Source organism: Nyctereutes procyonoides, unplaced genomic scaffold (assembly GCF_905146905.1).
Source record: "Nyctereutes procyonoides isolate TBG_1078 unplaced genomic scaffold, NYPRO_anot_genome, whole genome shotgun sequence".
Classification (NCBI taxonomy): Eukaryota; Metazoa; Chordata; class Mammalia; order Carnivora; family Canidae; genus Nyctereutes; species Nyctereutes procyonoides.
This window is the reverse complement of record NW_026575145.1, coordinates 12,118,980-12,140,883: the sequence shown is the minus strand read 5'-3', so window position 1 is coordinate 12,140,883 and position 21,904 is coordinate 12,118,980. Positions and strand designations below refer to the sequence as shown.

Sequence of the window (21,904 nt, the reverse complement as noted above, 5' to 3'; positions counted from 1 at the left end):
GGTGCCCCAGAAAATACTTTCAAAGGTGGTTAGATTTAATTCCAAATATAGTAGCAATTATACAAATGCGAAGGACTGAATGCTCCAGTTAAAAGTTAAATATTAGTTAAAAAAACCAAACTATTATTAACAGGAGACACATTTTTAAAAACAGATTTTATTTATTTATTTATTTATAAGAAACATGGAGAGAGCGCCAGAGACATAGGCAGAGGGAGAAGCAGGCTCCCTGCAGGGAGCCTGATGTGGGACTCGATCCCAGGACCTGAGCCAAAAGCAGACACTCAACCACTGAGCCATGCAGGTGCCCCATGGAGACACATTTTAAATATAATGATAAAGGTTGAAATTAAAAGAAAAATACATACCCTGCAAGCACCAGCCTAAAGATAGCTGACGTGTGTAGAGAAAATCATCAGTTTCATCAAAAAGCATTACTATGGATAAAGAGAGATGCTTTATACTGATGAGACATTCAATTAAACAGTGCTTTTTTTTTTTAAGATTTTATGTATTTATTCGTGAGAGACACAGAGAGAGATGCAGAGACACAGGCAGAGGGAGAAGCAGGCTCCCTGTGGAGACCCTGATGTGGGACTTGATCCTGGAACTCCAGGGTCATGCCCTGAGCCAAAGGCAGCCGCTCAACTGCTGAGCCACCCAGGCGTCCCACAGATAATGCTTTTAATTCATAGTTACCTATGACCAGTCTCAAAACATAGAAAGCAAAACTTGAGAGACTACACAAATAATATAATTCACCACATCTATATTGGGAGGGCATACTTATATATTGACATAAATGTATATATTTAATACTTGGTATGTACAACTGCAAAATATGCATTCTTTTCAAGCATATTGATGGAATTTATCTATTAAGTCTAGATATATACATACAAAGATTGATAAGCTTTTTCTCTCCAAGCCACATAGATGACCTTCATTATTATCCCAGAATGTTCATTTGGAACAGGCATGCACATTATTCTGTATGGTAAAAAGTGGGTTAGTCTTTATCCTTATCCCTTATGAGTTTATAAGTAATGCCAAATAGACCTACTGATATTGAGCGCTAGTATGAAGGAGTTCTGTAGAGGATATTAGTTTATTTCATTCAATTTAATTCTCATTCTATGATGAAGGTATTGTTAAGCCTAATTAAGAGATAAAGAACTGAGACTCCTGGGGATTAGGTAAATTTCCTAAGATCACCTCCTCAGTAAATGACGGTGCTCAAATTCAATTTTTTTTTTTTTATGAGCAATGAACCAGCCCCAGAAAATAGTTAATGCTTAAGACTGGAAGTAAGGGGGAAAGCATTCTTACAGAATCTCTAAAAATTAGGAAAATGACATCTTGTGTGGCATTGACAGATAGTAAAGAGTCTGCAGTATAAGAGAGTTACATATCGAGCTAAAGCATTGGCTCATATAGTTTGATGAGAGAGTTATCTTAGAAGATGGCCAGCACTCGTGATTAGGAAGGCACAGGCATCTGAGGGGGAACCAGCATGTGCCTGGAATCACAGAAATTAAAATGCCTCTCTGTTACAGCTTCTCAGGCATTGAAAGTCCTTTTCTCTGGCTCCATTTCACTGTTCCAATTGCTTGCAGTTTCTGAAGTGAATCCTGGTTGCAAAAGGATATCTTTTATGACCGCGTAAAAGTCAAGTTGTAAGTTCCCTCCACTGTCAAGTTTCAGAATGTATAAAGCATCTGTTTCACTGCTTAGCATAGGGAGAAAAGCACTCACAGAGATAGTTTAATGTAGTTCGTCAATTATTTCAATCCATTCAATATTTGAATAATTAGGGCCACATAATGTTTTATCAACTATTTTAATATTTAACTACACACACACACACACACACACACACAAATCCAGCGGAACTGCCTATATTTGTCTCAGCTTGATTGTCCTAACCTCCTCCACCTCAACCCCAGAGCTTTACTTCAACACAGCCATTAGTGTTATTTTTCCAAAACAAAGATTTGATTCTATAACTTAAATGTTTTAGAAAAAAAACCAATGGCTTTCTCTGGATCATACCCATGCTCAATTTAGTATGGTATGTAACGTTTGCCATGTTGCCCCAATTTATCTTTCCAGCCTCAGCTCCTCTACTCCCTATCATAGCCCCTTACCATAAGCAACAACAGACCTATGACCCATTTATGGAGAATATTATGTTGTGGTGCCTATATAACAAGAAACTGGGGCCAAAGGGGTTAAATAACCTATCCTCGTCCAATTGCAAGTTAGTGGCACCGCCAGGATTCAAACTCAGGCCTGACTCCAAACCATGGGCTTAATCCTATAAACTACATTGTCTTCTGTTCTTTTTTTGTGTGATTTTTTTTAACCATAGGAAACAATCAATTTTGAGCATACTTAATACTATGCATAATCCATGCTGTCTTATATCCTAAATTGAGCATAAAATATAAGTGAGTCATATATTCTATTATTTCTGTAGAATTGATGGTTGCCATTAGTGTCACGAGTTTTTCTTCACCCCAGACACTTAGATAGTAATAATAATGCCTTCCGTTCATTTAGAGCTCACTGTGTGCCACACATGGTGCTAAGCACTTTACATACATAGCAATACTTAGTGATTGAAGCGCTCTGAGACAACTGGTACTCTTCCCATTTTGTGATGAGGAGACTGAGGCTAAATAAGTTGCTTAAGATTGAACAGCTAGCAGTAGAGCTAGAACTGAACTCAAGACTATCTCACTTGGCAGTCTGTGCCCTTGACCACTACACCATGTACTGTGCCTTTAAAACACCTAGACTGAAAAAAAAATAAAAAAATAAAACACCTAGACTGAATTCCTCAATAACTTAGATCCCACCCTCCATGCACCATGCCAGACATGTAGTCTTGCAAGTCTTGTCTTCCCATCTAGCAACAGGCTTGTTTTCATTCTTCTACTTTCTTGGGCACTGAAGGCCTTAGGTTAGTAGCAACTATGGCTTATGAGCAGGGCTTTATTGTTCTCACTGTAGGGGAATGGCTTCGGAGGAAGGGAATGGGAGTGATCTAAGCCATGGGTCAAGTGGCTGAGGTGGGGAAGAAAAGACTTTTCAAGGGTACACCATGCAAGGAAGACCCTTCTATTTCTCATTTTTTTTCTGTACCAAGAATCCCAAATGCCTAGAATTGAGCTGCTTATGATTTTATCTTCCCTCTACTGTGTTCAGGAAAAGTGGGTTCTAGGTCCGTAGGTTACAGCAATAAAAAATTCAACAAGAGGGGTGCCTGGTGGCTCAGTTGGTTAAGCATCTGCTTTTAGCTCAGGTCACGATCCCTGGGGTCCTGGGATGGACCTGCACTGGGCTCTCTGCTCAAAGAAATAAAATGTTTAAAAAATATATAGAGAAATAGGGCAGCCCCAGTGGTGCAGTGGTTTAGTGCTGCCTGCAGCCCAGGGTGTGATCCTGGAGACCCGGGATTGAGTCCCACATCAGGCTCCTTGCATGGAGCCTGCTTCTCCCTCTGCCTGTGTCTCTGCCTATCTCTCTCTCTGTGTTTCTCATGAATAAATAAATAAATAAATAAATCTTTAAAAAAATATATAGAGAAATATAAAAAAATTTGTTTTAGTCTCACGAGAGACCGTTTGACTTCCAAGTTCTTGGGGGGAGATTAGGCCTCTAGTAGATGCCACTAATGTTAACCTTTTATAGAAGCATGTCTACATGAAGGTAAAGAAGCAGAGAAATAGAAGACATAAAGTTCCTTCTGAGTAATCCTTTGATATTCAAGTGACCAAAAAGTAGGTCAGTCATCTGAGTTTATACTTATGCTATGATTTCAGAGCAAGAAGTTTCTCTCTTCAAAAATTTACTGATTCATATTGTCTTAAAATTTCTGAATTTAAATCAAAGTAATTTATTTCAACTCGAAATAGTAAGCAGGGTGCCTGGGAGTCAATTAAGCATCTGACTCTTGATCTCAGCTCAGGTCTTGATCTCAGGGTTGTGAGTTCAAGCCCTGTTTTGGGCTGAGCATGGAGCTTGCTAACAAAAAAACAAAAACAAAAGCCAAATAAACAAAAAAAGTAAGCTTAAAATGCAAATAGCTTGAGAGAGAATTCAGTATTTATAAGTTTTTATCAAATTAGTGCAGATGAAGTTCCTGAGTGTTAAGAAGGGGGAAAGGATGGGGATACCTGGGTGGCTCAGAGGTTAAGTGCATCTGCTTTTGGCTCAGAGAGTGATCCTGGTGATCCTGGGGTACCAGGATAGAGTCCCGCATCAGACTCCCTGCAGGGAGCCTGCTTCTTCCTCTGCCTATGTCTCTGCCTCTCTCTCTTTCTCTCTGTGTCTCTCATGAATAAATAAATAAAATCTAAAAGAAAAAAAAAAGGGCGGGGGGGAAAGGATGTAACTGTCAAGAGAGAAGGTACAGATAAAGAAAGCAAAGATTTCACTCACAATCTTGCTAGGGACCATATTCTTTTATCATAATTTCTAAGTGAAAAAATGGAGAGTGTTCAGACCTTGAAGGATTTACTTAAATTTATACCTAACTGGAGAATACCTACTTAAGTTCTTTGTCTTTCCTACCTTTTAGCCATTTTTCTATCTTCTTTTCTGGGACCAGAGCTCAAACAGGTGGCTCTGGAGAAGTCTACTTTTCTGTGCAATTCCCATTTCATGTTGCACTGTCACCTCGGACAGTGTCCTAGGGGCGGGGTACTGCATCTAACACCAGAAAGGACTTAAGGTAGCTTTAATATTATTTTTTTTTCTGATTATCAGAGTGATATATGCTTACTGTCAAAATTTTTACAAAGTTTAAAAAAATAACAAAAGACTAAAATTCCTATTAATGAGAGGCAAGTCCAACAACATTTTGGCATATTGCTTTGTTTTATTCATTTTGTTGTTTCATAATTGAGTTATTTATTGTACCTGCACCTTTGCACCTTGGTGTTTTTGCTTACTGTTATGGCATACGTATTTGTCCATCATTGCACTTCTATGGCTACCTACTCATCTATAGCATAGTTGACCAGGATTTACTCAAGGTAGTTTCTAATTATTTATAATTATAAATGACGTGATAAATAGTCTTGTGCATAAATCTTTGTCCTTCCTTTAAATAATTTACTAAAAAAGCAATTGGTGAATTAAAGGGTATACATATTTTCAAAACTTCTGATATACACCTGATTTCCAGAAAGGTTGTTACCAAACTATACTCAGGGTGAGAGAGGTGTGTGGAGAGGGAGACCTTCTGGAACTATTGGATTTCTTAGAAAATACTTGACAGCAATTCTTTTTATTTTTGAAAAAAATTATGCATTTTATTTTGAACACACAGAGGAGAAATGGCTGTGTGTTGTTATAGACTAGCCATTAGTTGCCCTGTTTCATAGTGATAACGTAGTACTAACTCAATATTAGATAAGTATTAGCCTATGTGATGGCCAGTGTTACAGAGTATGGAGAATAGCAGCTACATTTGTGCGGTGAAAGTCAGGAAACTCCTTTGATGGAGGTTAGACCGTCACTGGATATTGAGAGAACAGGGGAATAGAGACGAGAGGTCAGAGAACACATTGCCAGGAAGGAGGAGGAGTAAGAAGGGGGTAACAATGCCTCTGGAGGAGAGGAAGTTGTAGGACGAGAGCACAGCAGCACCAGACAGCTCGCCTTTCCTTATACAGGAATGAAGCAGAGCTGGTAAAGGACAGCATTAGAAGTGGACCCTTTCGCATTTGGGGTGATGTTGATGTCCTTCAGGTCAACCAGAGATGTTGGGGGTAAATTTCTGTAAAATGGTGATCAGGAAAAATAACACCTCCAGGTGGGCCAGGCCCTCCCCTATACAAGTTTGTTTTCCTGAAAATAACAGAGGGGAGATACTTCTTGAACGCTATGTTTCTGAACTTTGACCGAAAGAATACACAGCAATTATTTGATAGGTGATTGAATAGATGTACAATGGAAGACAGAAGGATAGTTGGATGACACATTTGCTGTCCATCTAGCACTATTTATTTAAAAAAAATCCATGTATTGAATATTAGATCTCTGACAATCACTTCATTAAATATTCACCCATTATAACTGCCCTTTTGACTTTGTAAGTTTCCTTCATTTTATTTTTTCTAGAAACAGACCCACATTCTCAGTTGGTTAGAAGGAGAAGAACTGAGAGGAGAGTCTTCTATCTATGTTTCCCTTTCTCTCGCTAGCAGAAAGTTAAGCCAAAGATACTTTTCCTCATGTAATTTCAAAAGCAAATATTACTCCCTCACTTTTAAACTTTAAATGACTCTCAAAAAAAACGGGGTGTGGGGATTCCTGGGTGGTTCAGTCGGTTAGGTCTCCAACTTTTGATTTTACCTCAGGTCATGATCTCATGGTCATGGGACTGAGTCCTGCCTTGGGCTCCGTGGGGAGTTGCTTGAGGAATCTTTTTCTTCTCTCCCTCTCCCCTTCTGAGCATGCTCTCTTTCTCTCAAGTAAATAAATAAATCTTAAAAAACAAACAAACAAACAAACAAAAAAAATAACCCACAACAACTTTAAAAGACTCTCTGTGCCTATCCTGTGTCATAAGGTCCAAATTAAGTGACCTGGTCATTTACATTCTTTTCACAGTCTGATATGCCATGATTTTGCCTTCTGCTTTGTGTGTGAAAAGTCTTTATTGTAAAATATTTGCAACAAAAATGCCCCTTTTAGCAATTTTTGAGTTTGCAATTCAGTGGCATTGATAACGTTCATAATAAATAATTAAAATAAAATAAAATCAATTACCATTATTTTTTAGCCATTATTGATTAGTAAGACTTTTTCATCACTCCAAAGTGAAATTATGTAACTATTCCACTGTAAGTTCCCATTTCCCCAACCCCTGATAACCAATAATCTACTTTCTCTCTATGAATTTGCCTATTCTAGATATTTCAATATAAGTGAAACCTTATAATATTTGTCCTTTTTGTCTGGCTCACACTTAGCATAATGTTTTCAAGATTCATCTATATTGTATGGATCAGCACTTCCTTTTTTTACGGCTGAATAATACCCTGTCATTTGTATATACATCATTTTGTTTATACACCTATTTGTTTGGGGACAGTGGGTTGTTTCCGTCTTTGGGCTTTTCTGAATGATGCTATGATGGACATTGGTATACAAGTGTGTGCTTCAGTTCCTGTTTTCAATTTTTTTTGTGTGTATATTACCTACATGTAGAAATGCTAGGTCATATGGTTGCAATTATGGCAATTCTTCCAAAGTACTACATACACCTGAGGAAAAGCCTCTCTTGGAAAGGGGCTATCTTAAAGTATTAAAATATTACCTAAAATTTTCGACACCACACAATATGTCCTGGCCATTAAGAGAAAGAGGAAAGGAGGAGTTGAGAAGTTGAGGTAGAAGTCATACATAAACTGATGTGTCAGAAATGATCAATTGGGGAAACTAAATTTGTGAACACTATTAAAGGACTCAAATATTTTACATAGTGATCCAGAATGATTTTTTTTGTGATCCAGAATGTTAATTTTGATTATAAAGTATCAAGTTTAACTTAGTTTTGTATGATGTCATGCTTTTTAATGGGAAGCACCATAATGAAAGTGTTTTTCAAACTGTGGGTCCTAATCCATGAGTAAGTTATCAATTTGCTACGATCAGCATTTTTCAAAAGAAAATATAATTGCATAGAAAATATAAGAATGCATTGTACCTAGTTAAACTAAATACTACTTCGTGAAATTTCTGTTTCAGTTCCATGTGTGTACCATAAAATATATTTCTCATTGTGGGATGCGACCAGAAAAAAAAAAATCGTTTGAAGCCACTGGTATGGTGGAAAGAGTCTGAGCTTTGGGATTAGTCAGAACTCAGTTTGAATCTGAGCTCTAGGTGACTTTTGCACGTTACTTATCTGACTTCTATGGCTCAATCCCCTCATCAAAAAAAAAAAAAAAAAAAGAAAAAGGAGAGTAACAGTATCTCCTTTGTTTGATGTGTATGTATGAAAAGATTAGAGATTACTTAAGTAGAATGCCTAAAACTTGTTAATGATGAACAAATATCTAATTACATCCAGGTCTTCTCCAGAATAATGCACTCCGTGTAAAAACACTTCATTCCCTTTGAAGAGAATGTGTAGTACTGGCGACTACATCTGTTATACTATAGTCTACTTTAAAAACACATTTAGCCTTTTTCTCCAGTTTGATCTAGGAAGGAGACTCGAGTTCTTTCCTATCCTCACGTTGTATTACAGACTTTTGGCACTTTATTATACATCTGTCATATTTTCTAATTATTTCATAGTTCAGCTATGATTACAAACTTTCAAATCTGTTCCAGTGCTTAAAACAGTGCTGGGCACATTACAGAGTCCTGGATGAAAATCTATTAAATCCGGGCCCCGGCACACCTTTTGTAAAGTATTACTTGTGCAGGGGGAAGCAGATGTAATCCCGATTCTGCCAGTATTTCTCACTCAATCTGCTCCATGCTAAACGGGTCAGTTAGGCACTAAGTCATGTCTCTGGGTAGTACAAGTGGAAGGTGTGAACGGAGAAACCACTTTATCTGAGGACAGTCGAAAATTAGGTCCTACTTTCCCCCTCCCTACTCCTTTTTCCCGTCGGGGAGGGGACATTTATAAGCCCTGAGGACCTGGTCCAGAAACCGGCGGGCGTCCTGAGCTCCCGGGGCTCGCCGGCACGCGCGCCCTCCCCGAGAGCCCTTCTTCCCAGATGAATTCTCATAGTGTCGCAGACGCGCGCAGTGGCGATCGATACCGGACGGCAGACGTGCCGCCACCGTCAAGTGTAGGCCCAGGGCGGTGGATTTAGCCGCCCTGCCGCTCTGTCGCAGCTTCTCCTCAGTCCACGAAGGGCAGGGCGCGTTAACCCGTTCCCGGCGGACCCCCAGCCAGCTGCCTCCGTTCACCCGCCGCCCGGGGACCCTTCCTCTCGGCTCCCCCCTCTCGGCTCGCATCAGAGCCCCTCGCGCCGGGGCGGCAGGGGGGCGGCAGGGGGGCGGCAGGGGGGCGGCAGGGGGGCGGCCTCTCCGCCTGGCTCCCCGGACGGTCCCCGGAGGCAGCTGCGGCAGGCACTGCCGAGCTTCCTCGCACCCTGGACCTTACCTTTTCGTATCTTCGTCCGCGCGGTGGGCGGCGGGGGGAGGCGGCGCTGCCGGGCCGCGCTGAGGCCGCTCGGAGGTCGGGCGGGGGCGCGGGGCGCAGCCAGCCTCTGGGGCCCCTGCGAGCCCAGCCGCGCGGAAGCCCCGCCCCTGGCGCCCGCTCCCACTCCTGATTGGCCGGCCCAGCCTGAAGGCCACCGGGGGTGCCCCGGCCCGAGTCTCAGCTATAAAGGCGGCCCACGCATGACGGCTGTGGCGAAGCTCGGGTAGCTGCGGCGCTGGCCGGCTCTCAGCCCCCGCGGCGCCCCCTTTTCTCTTTGCCCCCCTGAGCACTCCCGACTCCACCATGCCGAGGGGCTTCCTGGTAAAGCGAACTAAACGGACGGGCGGCTCATACCGAGTGCGCCTAGCTGAGCGGGTCTTCCCGCTGCTGGGGCCCCAGGGGGCGCCGCCCTTCCCCGAGGAGGCTGCCAGTGCCCCCCAGCCCGGGGCGCAGCAGGTGGCAGCCCCCACCTTGGAGGAGGCGGCGGCGGCCGGCGAACTGTCGGGGTCGCCCTGTCGGGCGGCTAGGGTGAGCCCGGGGGAGGGCGGGCAGGAAGGTGATGCGGAGTGGAGGGCGGATGGTAGGGAGGGTCCCGGGCCCAGCCCCAGCCCCAGCCCCACGAAGCCGGCGGGCGCGGAGCTGCGCCGGGCATTCCTGGAGCGCTGCCTCAGCTCACCCGTCTCTGCAGAGTCCTTCCCCGGGGGTGCCGCCGCGGTGGCTGCTTTCTCCTGCTCGGCGGCGCCAGCAGCTGCACCGACCTCGGGGGAGCAGTTCCTGCTGCCGATCCGGGCGCCGTTCCCAGAGCCGGAGCTCCATCCAGACCCCGCGCCCCTCTCGGCCGCCCTGCACGGCCTGAAGCGGGCTGCTGGCAACGAGCGCCGTGCCAAGGCACCTCCGGGCTGCACGTCTGGACCTGCGGCCGCCGGAGTCAAGAAGCCAAAGGCCATGAGGAAGTTGAGCTTCGCCGATGAAGTGACCACGTCCCCTGTCCTGGGCCTGAAGATCAAGGAGGAGGAGCCCGGAGCGCCGTCCCGGGGCCCCGGGGGCAGCCGCACGCCACTCGGGGAGTTTATCTGCCAGCTATGCAAGGAGCAGTACGCAGACCCCTTCGCTCTGGCCCAGCACCGCTGCTCCCGCATCGTACGCGTAGAGTACCGCTGTCCCGAGTGCGACAAGGTCTTCAGCTGCCCTGCGAACCTCGCCTCCCATCGCCGCTGGCACAAACCGCGCCCCGCAGCGGCAAATGCTGCCGCAGTCTCCTCAGCCGACGGGAAGCCGCCTCCTTCGTCTTCCTCGACCTCCCCAGACTCTGGGGCTGTTGCATCTTTCCTGGCGGAGGGGAAGGAGAACAGCCGGGCAGAGCGAGCGGCGGATCAGCACCTGCCGGCGAGGGACAGCTCCAGGGAGGCGCAGCACCAGGACAGCGCCCCACACCAGGGCCTCCAGGTGTTGTCCCATCCCGAGCCAGCACTGCCTCAGGTCCCCCATACGGAGGGGGTGTTAGGGCGCCGGGTGCCTGGGTCAGGTAGTGCCAGTGGTGTCGGGGGACCCGAGATCTTCATGTGCCCGTATTGCCACAAAAAGTTCCGTCGCCAAGCCTATCTGCGCAAGCACCTAGGCACTCACGAGGCAGGCGCCGCTCGTGCGCTTGCCCCGGGCTTTGGCTCTGAACACGGCGCCCCACTGGCCTTCGCTTGCCCCCTGTGCGGGGCGCACTTCCCGTCCGCAGACATCAGGGACAAGCACCGGCTGTGGCACGCGCTCCGCGAGGAGCTGCTCCTGCCTGCTCTGGCCGGGGCGCCCGCTGAAGCGCCGGGCCCAGGCGGAGCGTCCGACGGGAGTGCTCAGCAAATTTTCTCGTGCAAGCACTGCCCTTCCACCTTTTTTAGCTCCCCGGGGCTGACCCGGCACATAAATAAGTGCCACCCCTCAGAAAGTCGGCAGGTACTGCTGCTGCAGATGCCGTTGCGGCCTGGCTGTTGAGGAAAGAGATGAGGAAGATTGTGCGGTTGGCCTTGGAGGAAACAGATCATGGGAATTTCTGTGGGGATTTCTTGAATTTGCAAGTTTACCCTCTTTCCTGCGTATGTTTTTTCTCTCCTAAAACTCCCGGTAGTCAATGTTCCGCCAGAGAAGCGGACAGCAAAATGTAAAATCCCTCTCTAGAGCAGGTATGTATATGGTGTAAACATTCGCGGTCAAAGACTGTCACTTTTAAAAAGCCTTCTTGCTTTCCCCACGAAAATAGGATTTCCCCCCTCACTCTGGAGACCCTAACGAATCCTATATGACTTGTAATTCCTATGGAAAGTCGTAGTGAATGCGTGCATGTCTCAGTATCTACAAAGGATTCTAGCTACCAAAAGTGGTAGTCGTTAATTTTTTTTTTCTCTTGCCATCGCAGGCGCCTATGTAGTTTCTGTCTCAATAGGGTCAGATATCTTGCATTGTATATTCTGTGAATTGAAAGTTATGTGATTGGTGCCAAACTTACAGGGGGGTGGGGAAACACTCAAGACCTGTGCCTGAGGGCAGAAATATGAGAGGATGTTTGCGCTTTTGAGGGATGTGTGTGTGGGGGTGTGTGTCAACGTTCCTTCTCTCAAGTATTAGTTCATTCTTAAGTTAGTGCTTGGAGGTGGGGAGGGTGCTACTTTACTTGGAGGGAGTTGAGACAACCCCAAAATTCTCACCTTTAGCTTTTTTTGGTGTGTTTTCAGGAAGAGATACTTTAAAACTGTGAATAACAGCTTTTTGGAAACACAACCCATTTCCAGAAGTTTGACTGTTTTCCTTCTGTTGTAAATCTCATACAGTGTTATATATGAAACTATGTTCAGTTTAAGGAAGATGTGAATACCTATAATTCACTATGGAACTGAATGGCGACTCAATTTTTCAGCAGCAACATGTTTTTGAATTTTTGTAAACCATATTCACAGTGTACACTCTGTACCCATGCTCTAATAGCCAGAGTTTGGGACACTGGCTGAGTATCACTTGACAGCCCATTATTTGTAAGATGCTTACCACCAAATAAATGTACATAGCTGGTGCTTTGTTGTGTTCTGTGTTTGTCCTGAGAATTTCATTGAACGCAGGCTATTTTTCAGTCACATTTCTTACCTCCTTAAAGCCAGTATCCTACTTTAGAATCTTAGTGACCCATTTAGACAGAGTACAGACGGGAAAAATTGTATTTTGTAAATGAATATAATGGTGCAGAAATGCAATGGGAAAATTTCTTTTGAAATATGCCTCGCACAGACTGAGCTCCAAAAGGCTTTAAATCTAAAGATACTTTACTACCTAAAAATGTCAACAGAAAATATTTTTCTTAAAAAAAAGTTTTATTTGAAGATGAAAAAAAAATCACGTTAGCTGTGCAAATTAACTTTACTATTTCCAAGTTGATATTTTTGCTCCATTTTGTTACATATCATCAGTCCATTAGCTGTTCATTTTTAAGAAATGAAAGCACCATAGAAATGTGTAAGGTTACTTTGATTTTCCTTTTCGAATTCTTCACCTTGGTTGTGGGAAACTGTCTATATTGTTTAACCTTGTTCTCACGGACTCTTTTACATTAGCTTTATTTTCTAGTTTCATAGGAATCTATTTTTAAGAAAAAACTTAAGTGCACAGAACTCTGAAAGACTGCTTTAGAAACTGTCTGCAAAAAGTTTCCCCCTTCCCCCAAATGTGTATCATAAAACAAAGTGAAAATTTAAGCATGAGGCTAAGATTAATTGATGCTTTAACCAAGTGCATTGGGTAAAGTTTCTGCCCAGCCGTTAGGAAGGTGTAAAATTTGCCTGCATTTTTAGTGACTGTGGTAGAGTCTCTGAGAAGTTGGGATGTATCCTAACAAGGGAATTCAAATTTATTTTTTAAGATTTGCTATGTCAACCTAGGTTTATGCTTTATATCTCTCCATTATCATATAGTTCTGCTTATTAAGCGTGAAAATATATTAAAGACAAATAGACAAGAGAAATATAAAAGACAAAACAATGCTCATGGACATAAGTGATAAGAATATTTTTATTGTATTATTAAATACCATATCTTTTTCTTTCACTGTTACAAATTTGTAGATACTACATGAATGATGATACATAATTTATATTTTATAGTTTGCCTGTATGATGTATTTACACATGCAGTTAGTACTGATGTCATGCTACATTTCCTTAGGAGATGCCCGTTCAAAACAAAATATGAACAAAATGTGAGCAGCTTATTTACTGTAGGAAAATATTTCTGCAGGGTGGAATGAATACCAACCTCCATCAGCAAGTTCAGTATTAATAATATTAGATTTAATTTAGACTCCTGGGTCATGTTCCTTTTTCTTTTAAAATATACATAATTTAAGCAACACATTTATATTAGAAAAGTTTTTTTTTCTTTTTTTTCTTTCTCTCCATCCCCCCAATTACCCTCTTTTTGCTGTTTAGGAAAGAACATGGATATACCAGGATCTAGCAGCCAATAATACAGGGCCACAATCTTAAAAAACAAAAATGGCATTTAACAGTGATACCATTTAAAAAGCAAAACATTAGAAAAATATTTGGAAGCTAAACATAAATCAAAGTTCAGCACAGTGATTTTTCTGGGTGTTAAATATATCATGGCATCATCTGCACAGCCACAAAATGAGGCATTGCTTTGGGAAGAAAAAGTTAATGCTAAAATTATGTCAGTGGGAACTTGAGATGCTAAAAGACCATTTAAAGTGTTTTATTTTCGTAACATAAGTAATCAATACACAACCTGTGTATTAAGATTTGCAAATTTTGCTATAATTTTACAAATGCTTAAATTTAAAAATTTACATTTGTAAAAAAATGATATATTTACTGAGCCATAAAGTTGCAATGGGGCACGATAAATAAAATACTGAGACTATTTGTCCAATTATATTTTGGCTCAAAGCTAATCACAAAATTAAAAGTGAAACTGCTTAAGACATAATTATCCAGGAAGGTAAGGGTCTAGAATAAAACTCCACCCCCCAAAAATATGGCAGCTTAGAGTGTTTTGTGTGTGTGTGTGTACCAACTGAATAAACAACCCAAATCTAAAATATTAAGTTACAAATTATTTAAATCCAGTGTTTTCTAAAATTAATGTTCAGGAAGAAACATGCATGCTATGGTAAACATGAAGGCCTGAAAGGGTTAACACTATGTTCATGCTAAGGTTGTTACTGCTGATCACACTGCTGGGCTGCTTGTCTCCTTAGGATTTATTGGCTGAACCAGAGGATCGACGCAGTTTCATGGACATGCGGCTTTTGCTAGTTCGAGGAGACATTGGAGAGGCCAGGTCAGCCCCATCTACCTGCGTTGCTGTGGGAGTTTCACTGGATAGAATCTCTGGGTAGGAGCCTGTGGGAAATAGCAACAGCATTAGTACAAGCCGTCTGGCTTCTCATCATATAAGAAATAATCTCTCTGCTACTGATCTGTAGCATGGATCCCAACCCTTATTGAAGTCTTTTGAGGGGAAAAAGCAAGACCAAAACTTGCCTGCTAAAACAGCCTACTAATATTTTATTTAAAACCCAGTAATATAGTGGCTCATGTAATCATATTAGCAAGAAAGCACCAACCACTATTTCCAGAGCCAGAACTAACCAGAGAGGTCCCTGGAAAAAGCAATGGGAAGCAAAATCTTTGGGCCAGACAGGACAGGGATCCAAAGCATCATTAGCATGCAAGGAAGGGCTTAAGAAGCAGGTGAGAAGGACCAATTCCTATCTCTGGGGTACACGGTATACCTTTATTGCTCAAACTTGAAAATAACAATACCAAATGGTTCCAAAAAGGAATTCAACACTATGAGACCATCCCATAGCTGGGTATTTAAATATGCTTCTAGAAAGGAGCAAGATAAATTCCTAGGACTGAAGGAGCAGGACAAGAACTCTGATCTGAAATTTAATAAAAAAAGACAAATTGACCTCTCAAAATGTCTCCAATTAGAAGAGATAAGCAATGCTTTTGTTTTCCTTAAATTTTTGCAGCTAGCTCTATCTAGGTACAGCAAGTAGGTAACCAGTAGAATAGATATAAAAATTTAAAAGAAGCAAACACAAAATCAAATTGGAATTTTTTTGGTGTCATTTACAAAGTAGTTCTTTACCTCTGCACTTTGTTTCTATGAATTATGATTCTCTAATATATAGTAATGCTACAGAATGGCACACTTGTAGGCTCTCAAATATGTAGTATAAAAATTACATTAAAAATAAAAGCCCTTCAAAAAAACAAAAAAAAATCTGCAAACAGAACAATACAATTTTTAAAATTCTGTGTATTTTAAGGTACTTTAATCTAGATTTTCTGGCCTTATATATATGAACATTTTCTTTATGTCTGTCAGCACACACATCACACAGTTTGCAGGCTTATTATACATCTCCTCACTCTGCAGGAAAACTTTTGGCATGTCTGTTAGCCAATGTAGCACCTCACAGAAATTTCAAGCATGGAAATAATCATACTAACACTTCCAATTAATGAGACATTTGTGCCTATACTAAAGTTATGAATATTGAACAATCAATATTGTTCCATAAGGGGTACTGAGCTTATAGAGATATATTAATCTATCTTGGTAGAACTCTTCAAAGTGTTTTTAAGGTGAAATCTATAATTATACTTAAGAATACACATACATTGTCTAGGGAAGAAATATTTTCTCACTACTTGGAATCCAGGTTAATTGCCTTTCTTTTCAAAGTAATTTCTCCAACATTCTCTCTTTTCTAACTGAAATGAGGTTGGCCTTCAAAATACAAGGAGAAGGAAATATATTTCTGTTCACCTTTACTCTTCCTGAAGATCTGAATTGATTCATACTGGACCCATACTGGAAAACCTAGAGGAGAATATGAATCCAAGGCCCTTTTTAGGGAAGCGCTGCAGATGGATGGCAGAAGGAAGGTGAAGAGCGGTAGCTCATGCTTTTCTGGTAATGCATTTTATTCCCAGCCAATCATGAGAGGCCTTCCCATGGCTGTTTACCTTGAGATGGCCAATGTTTTCTAGCGGAGGTTTTGGGAGGAAGAGAACTATCACTGCATTTCTTTCTTTGTTGTGAATGAAGAAATGGAGTAGCGAGCAGAAGTGAGAAAACAAAAGAGAAGACAGGTAACAGATATGAGAGACATAGTGCAGAATTTTACAGGTGTTAACCGAGGAGCAGAGAAGAGAGTAATCAAGTTTTATTATGGAATTGGGCATGCAATGCATTAGGGTGATGGTGTTTCACAATGGACAATGCTTTGTAAATTCAAATGTTATACTTACCAACTAACAAGTTCAAATAGGGAAGAAAGAAAAGAAAAAAAGTCTATAAGAGATTCTATAAACATCTACCTTTTAAAGTGTTCATTGTACTGGTGGCAGGCTATCCTAATCACTAAGTCATAAAACCTCCAGAGCTGTACTGTGCAAGACAGTAGGCACAGCCATATTAAAATTTATTAAAAATTAACATTAAGTAAAAATAAAAATGTGGGTCCTTGGTGTACTAGCCACATTTTAAGTGTTAGGCAGCCACATGTGATTAGTGGCAACCAAAATGGACCCTGTGGACATAGAGTATTTCCATCATCATAGAAAGTTTTATTGGAGAATATTGCTTTAGAATATGCCAGAATCAAAGAATATTTTCCTCAAAAACAGCAATTTCTCTGTGTTCCTTAGTGCCTGCAGTGTGAAATCCCCCTTGAATAAACGGAGAGTCAAATCAAGCTTTTTAGTGTGTGTGGTATATAGCTTATCAGTACCTCCTCACGTTTTGGCAAATCATATTTGTGGTATATACTCAGTATACTCAAATGCTATAAATACTTTACAGTGGATAGATCTCAATTTTAGATGTAAAGAATACAGTGATCCCTACCCTTCATTTCATACTCTATTCTGCCCAAGTATTCATTTCTATCACTTGAGTCATAAAGAATGTTGATTTAATCACTTCTATTATTAATATACCCTCAAGTGAAAAGTATCTATGGGCTCCTATGTTTATGCATACTTTATCTCTAATATTATTACAGTACTCAATACACACCTTATCTTGATGGTGTAACAGATTCATATTTTGTGCAGTGGTTACTATGAATTATTAAAAATAACATGCTGAATAGGACTTTGGGAGTCTGTACAGATTATCAGTGGATTGTTATTTATTGTGGCTTTGTACTGCTTGCTGACAGGTATGACCGGTTTAAAACTGCTAAAGTTATTGGATAAATGATAGCCTCTAGAAAATACTGTGATTTTAAAAGTAGTTCCATTGAATATTGACCTAAGAGGCACTGTGATGTGTTAGGAAGAAGTGGGCATGGATTAGACAGGCCCAGGTTAAATGCCAAATCTGGCATATTACTAGCTGTTGGATCTTGGGCAAACTGACCTAAGAGGTTTTGTTTTGTTTTTGTAAAATGGAGACAATAGTTTTTTGCAAGTTGTTAGGGATGAATAACTACATATATAAAGATCCTGGCACACAACAGGTCCATAGTTAAGTGTAGCTATTTAATAGAGCCACTAAGCAGGTAATAATAAAATTTAATAGACTTTAAATCAGAACAGATGAGGATTAAAAGAGACAGAAGAAATATTTTTGAAGAAAATGACCACTTACAAAATATAACCACTGAAACGTGGAGAACACAATATACTGTTTAGTTTTGAGGACATTAAAGAATTTATCCACTCTTATGCTGATATTCCTACAATATATATAACCTTACTTGTTAAAGTTTATAGACTACCTAATAATCTTACTGCCTTAATATTGTTAAAAAGGAGTTGATCAGTGATTAAGATTAGCATGTATGCACCACCACTGGATGTCATAAAGCAAATAACATATATATCTTTTTTTTTTAAAGTAATCTCTATGCCCAACATGGGGCTTGAACTCATGACCCTGAGATCAAGAGTCACATGCCCTACTGACTAAACCAGCAAGGCACCTCTAAAATTAAATAGTACAGAAATACAGGCAAACAAAGTGGTTTCATCTTGAAAATATTCAAAAACTGCCATTATTGCAGACTTAGAATGTATCAGTCTAAGGCTTGTCATATTTTATCTCCTTACAAATAGAGAAACTGGGTTTTGTGGATAATAAATAACAGAACTAGGATTTAAATCCAGTTCAGTCTGATTCCAAAGCCCATACTTCTCCCATGGCAACGTTAGCTATTAACAATTTTTTTTTTCAGTAGATGGAAAAGTAGAGTCTTCAAAATAAGAATCTTTAGCAATTTCTGACTTATAAAAATGACAGGTTGTAGGATGATTTCTCTCTCTCAACAGCAAGAAAGGACTGAAAATATTTAGATTACATAAGTAATTATAATAGTTAAGATCACGGACTCTAAAGTCAGACTCTGGCTTTACCAAGTATCAAGTGACTCTGGGGTAAGCTTCTTCACCATCCCCCCCCCCCCCACCGCCATAGAACTGCCATGAAGATTAAATGAGAGAATATATGTATAGTTCTTAGCACAGTGCCTAGCACTCAGTAATTGTTCAATTATTCTTTTATTATTTTCATTATGAAAGTCTTACATCTGAATGAATATCCTATGTGGAAACTGAACCTAGTAATTATTGTCACAAAAGGTTAATAGGACTTTAAGACCGGTATTATTTGCCTCTTGGACAACACCACATACACCCGCCAAATTTTCAAGTTCAAAATACTAAAAACGGGATATAATTTGGCTGCTTATAATTTCAGGCTAGCCTAGTGATATATAAATATGATTAAGAATCTGTTTTAAAAACATAGCAAACAAATATATAGCTTCTGTTGTATGTTGAAGGAAACGGACTTCCTCTTGGCACTTACACATAATATTTAGGTTATGTATAAAACAAATATCTTCTGAGGAGCTATAAGGTGTTCTTTCAGATCATTTCAAAGCCTGGGAAGGGGAGCAAAGTTTAAAATAACTTTTAAAGAGGGACACCAAGTTCAAGGGGTTACCTAAAACAATGGTTAAATTTTGATAATTTATCCCATTTGAAGATTCAATGAAATAGAGTTGACCATCAAAATACTATCCCATTTACATGTGGCGAAACAGATTTTGTGAATTAAGAGCAAAACTGGAATTAGAATGAAGATTAGATGCAGCAGCATCACTTTACCTAGATTATCTCTTATTTTGATGGCATAAAAATATTTGAATCTTATTACTAATTTTCATTATTTAAATAGGAACCTATATAAATTGAAAGGAACCTATAGGTAATGGGTATGTATGCAGAGATATATGTATATTTATGTGTATATGTGCCTATATGCATAATAGAGAAAAACACCAACCCTCTCAAATTTATTAAAGAAAAAAGAAAAGAATGTGATGTTAGGGGAAAATATCTAGATTTTTGAACTACCTTTGTAACCTGGTCAAGAAAAGGAGTAACTGAATCTTAAAGTTTAAAGTCAAAGGAAAGCTGTTCATGAATATAAAAAAACTTAAAAAGGAGGTCACGGCAAAACTTTTGATATTTTCCACACACATGCCTGACAAAGATAAAGGGATTTTTTTCCTGTAATTTTTTTTTTAAATAAAGGACAAGAAAAATCTAATAATAGTTTAATGTAGTTATGGAAGATCAACAAAGTGTGACATCACAATATCTCCTTCAATGACCTTAGGGATAAAAATAATTTCCCTTAAGTATCAGTCTACTGTCACAGAGCCCATTTTGAGAAAATACAGTTATGAAATTTATGGATCAACTATGATACACCAAAAATGTTTTTTCATATTTATTTAAATAATATTAAAAATCATCCGGAAAAGAAATTTTTTTTTTTTGGACTTCAGTTCAAACAGTTGGTACATTAGTGTTAACCAGAAAGCAGGTTTTAGATAATCCTGAACCAAGTTAAATAAAGTTAAAAAATAGTATTTTTCCACCCTAGTCCACTGAACAGAATTATATTATAGGGTTAGAAAGAACAGGTTATATTCATTATATGATTATCATACTGGCATTTCTTTAAAATTTACTTTCAAATTATTGCATGTTATTGATTAGCACTATTTTATATACATGGACTATGCACAGGAGAATCTAAAGTTGATTCTCAATTGCAATTATGAATGCATTTCTTCAGCGTGACAATTACATTTTATCATTATGCTAAAAAAGTAAAAATGAATCTAAAAAACTTCACAGTATTAGGTAATTTTTGCAAACCATCAGTAACATCCCTATTGCTATGATATGGTTCTTTCATTTCTTCTTTCTCCCACTTTGACTTATAACTTTAAAGGGAACTCTATCTGTATGGAGTGGTTTATGGTAGGAAAATAAAAATCTGAGATGACTGAAAGAAAAAGAGAATCATTCTTCAGATATCATGTTTTTGCTACTATAGAAGGAGCAAATATTTCGCTTTTATAGTATTGTATTGAGAACCACTCTGATAAAAATTAATGTCTGCAAAAAACCCACAAAAATGTAGTCAGTAATACTAAAATAAGTTATTTACAGATAAAAAATACTCTTTTAAAACTTAGAATGCATGTTTTTATAAGGATGACTCCTACAGGCAAAGACAATGTAAAAAAATTAACTGAAAATAATTTGTAGAATAGTATTTTTTTTGTTTTTTTTTTTGTAGAATAGTATTATGTTAAAATTCACATCCTTATTACAATTGAGATAACAAAAATTTAATAAAGGAGTAAAATACATAAAAAAATGAAGCCAAAAGAACCCTGACTTGGTTGCTGTGTCTCAGAAAGTGAGAATACTACTTCCCATATTAAATATCTGGCCAAATGTGCAGGATAGTATGCACAATATGAGAACATTAAGAAGGACTCCAGTTGGTAATCAACTACAAAATGAAAATTGATGGCTTTTATAAATCTCAGGGGGCAAGTTAGTGTGAATATGGTCCTATTATCAATATATTTCAGTTGTGGAACTTACGATTCAACTGTGTGATACATGAAAGTATTATTCATATCTATTTTAATAATGTAGTCTGCTGTTTTTCAGATACTTTTTACTGAAAAATGAAATTCCCAGTTGTACTTAACTAGTTTTTATTTTGTTCGTTATTTTGGTTTTAGTATATATATATATATTTTTTTACCATCATTCTTAATGCCAAACTTATTTTAGATAGGGTTGACCCCTTGATGTAAATCTTAAGACTTTTTAATCTCTTTCAAAAGATTCAACCTAGTCTAGACAATTTTCCTCTTTGCTAGGTCTTTTATATTATGAAAGGGCTCTAAATTTTTTGGAAAGAATTTTTATAATGGCCAATTAAATGATTACAGGAATGGAAAATTTTATCAACTGAAATCTCAATTGAGAATTAGTCTTTTTTCCCTTCCGAATAAACTAGGCCAGAAAAGGGCTACTATGCCTTTTAAATTTATTTAATAAAGAAAACCTACATATCATAAAGAGAATTTGAAGGTTTCTTATGATGAATTTCAAGTATCTTATTTTTTTCTTGTTCTTTTGAACACAATTAAAATAGTCATCTTTGTATTTCAGGTGCCTAGTACAGTGCAAGGCACACAGCAGAGGAAGTATCTGATGAGTTAAGATATCCAATAACAATGCAACACATTACAAAATACAAAGACACACCATTTCAGCTCAGTAGCACTATTTTTTTTTCATGCTGAGAAACAAAAAAAGGTCAATA

At 39.5% G+C, this 21,904-nt stretch overlaps 2 protein-coding genes across 8 annotated transcripts in view; one reads left to right on the top strand and one right to left on the bottom strand.

The window, feature by feature from the left end:
* The first annotated feature begins 9,484 nt into the window (after window positions 1–9,484).
* INSM2 (INSM transcriptional repressor 2) lies at window positions 9,485–11,164 on the top strand. The gene has a single exon (XM_055309038.1). The coding sequence runs from the start codon at window positions 9,485–9,487 to the stop codon at window positions 11,162–11,164; it is 1,680 nt and encodes a 559-aa protein (XP_055165013.1).
* Window positions 11,165–13,201: 2,037 nt separating this feature from the next.
* The window catches only part of RALGAPA1 (Ral GTPase activating protein catalytic subunit alpha 1), a 249,558-nt gene continuing 240,855 nt past the window's right edge, over window positions 13,202–21,904 (bottom strand). For 6 of the 7 annotated variants that reach the window (XM_055309354.1, XM_055309353.1, XM_055309356.1 and 3 more), the window contains one exon: window positions 13,202–14,577. In XM_055309354.1, the coding sequence (XP_055165329.1) occupies window positions 14,429–14,577 (149 nt within the window). In that variant the 3' untranslated portion in view covers window positions 13,202–14,428. The remainder of the gene's footprint in view (window positions 14,578–21,904) is intronic. The other variant, XM_055309357.1, reaches the window with a different exon arrangement.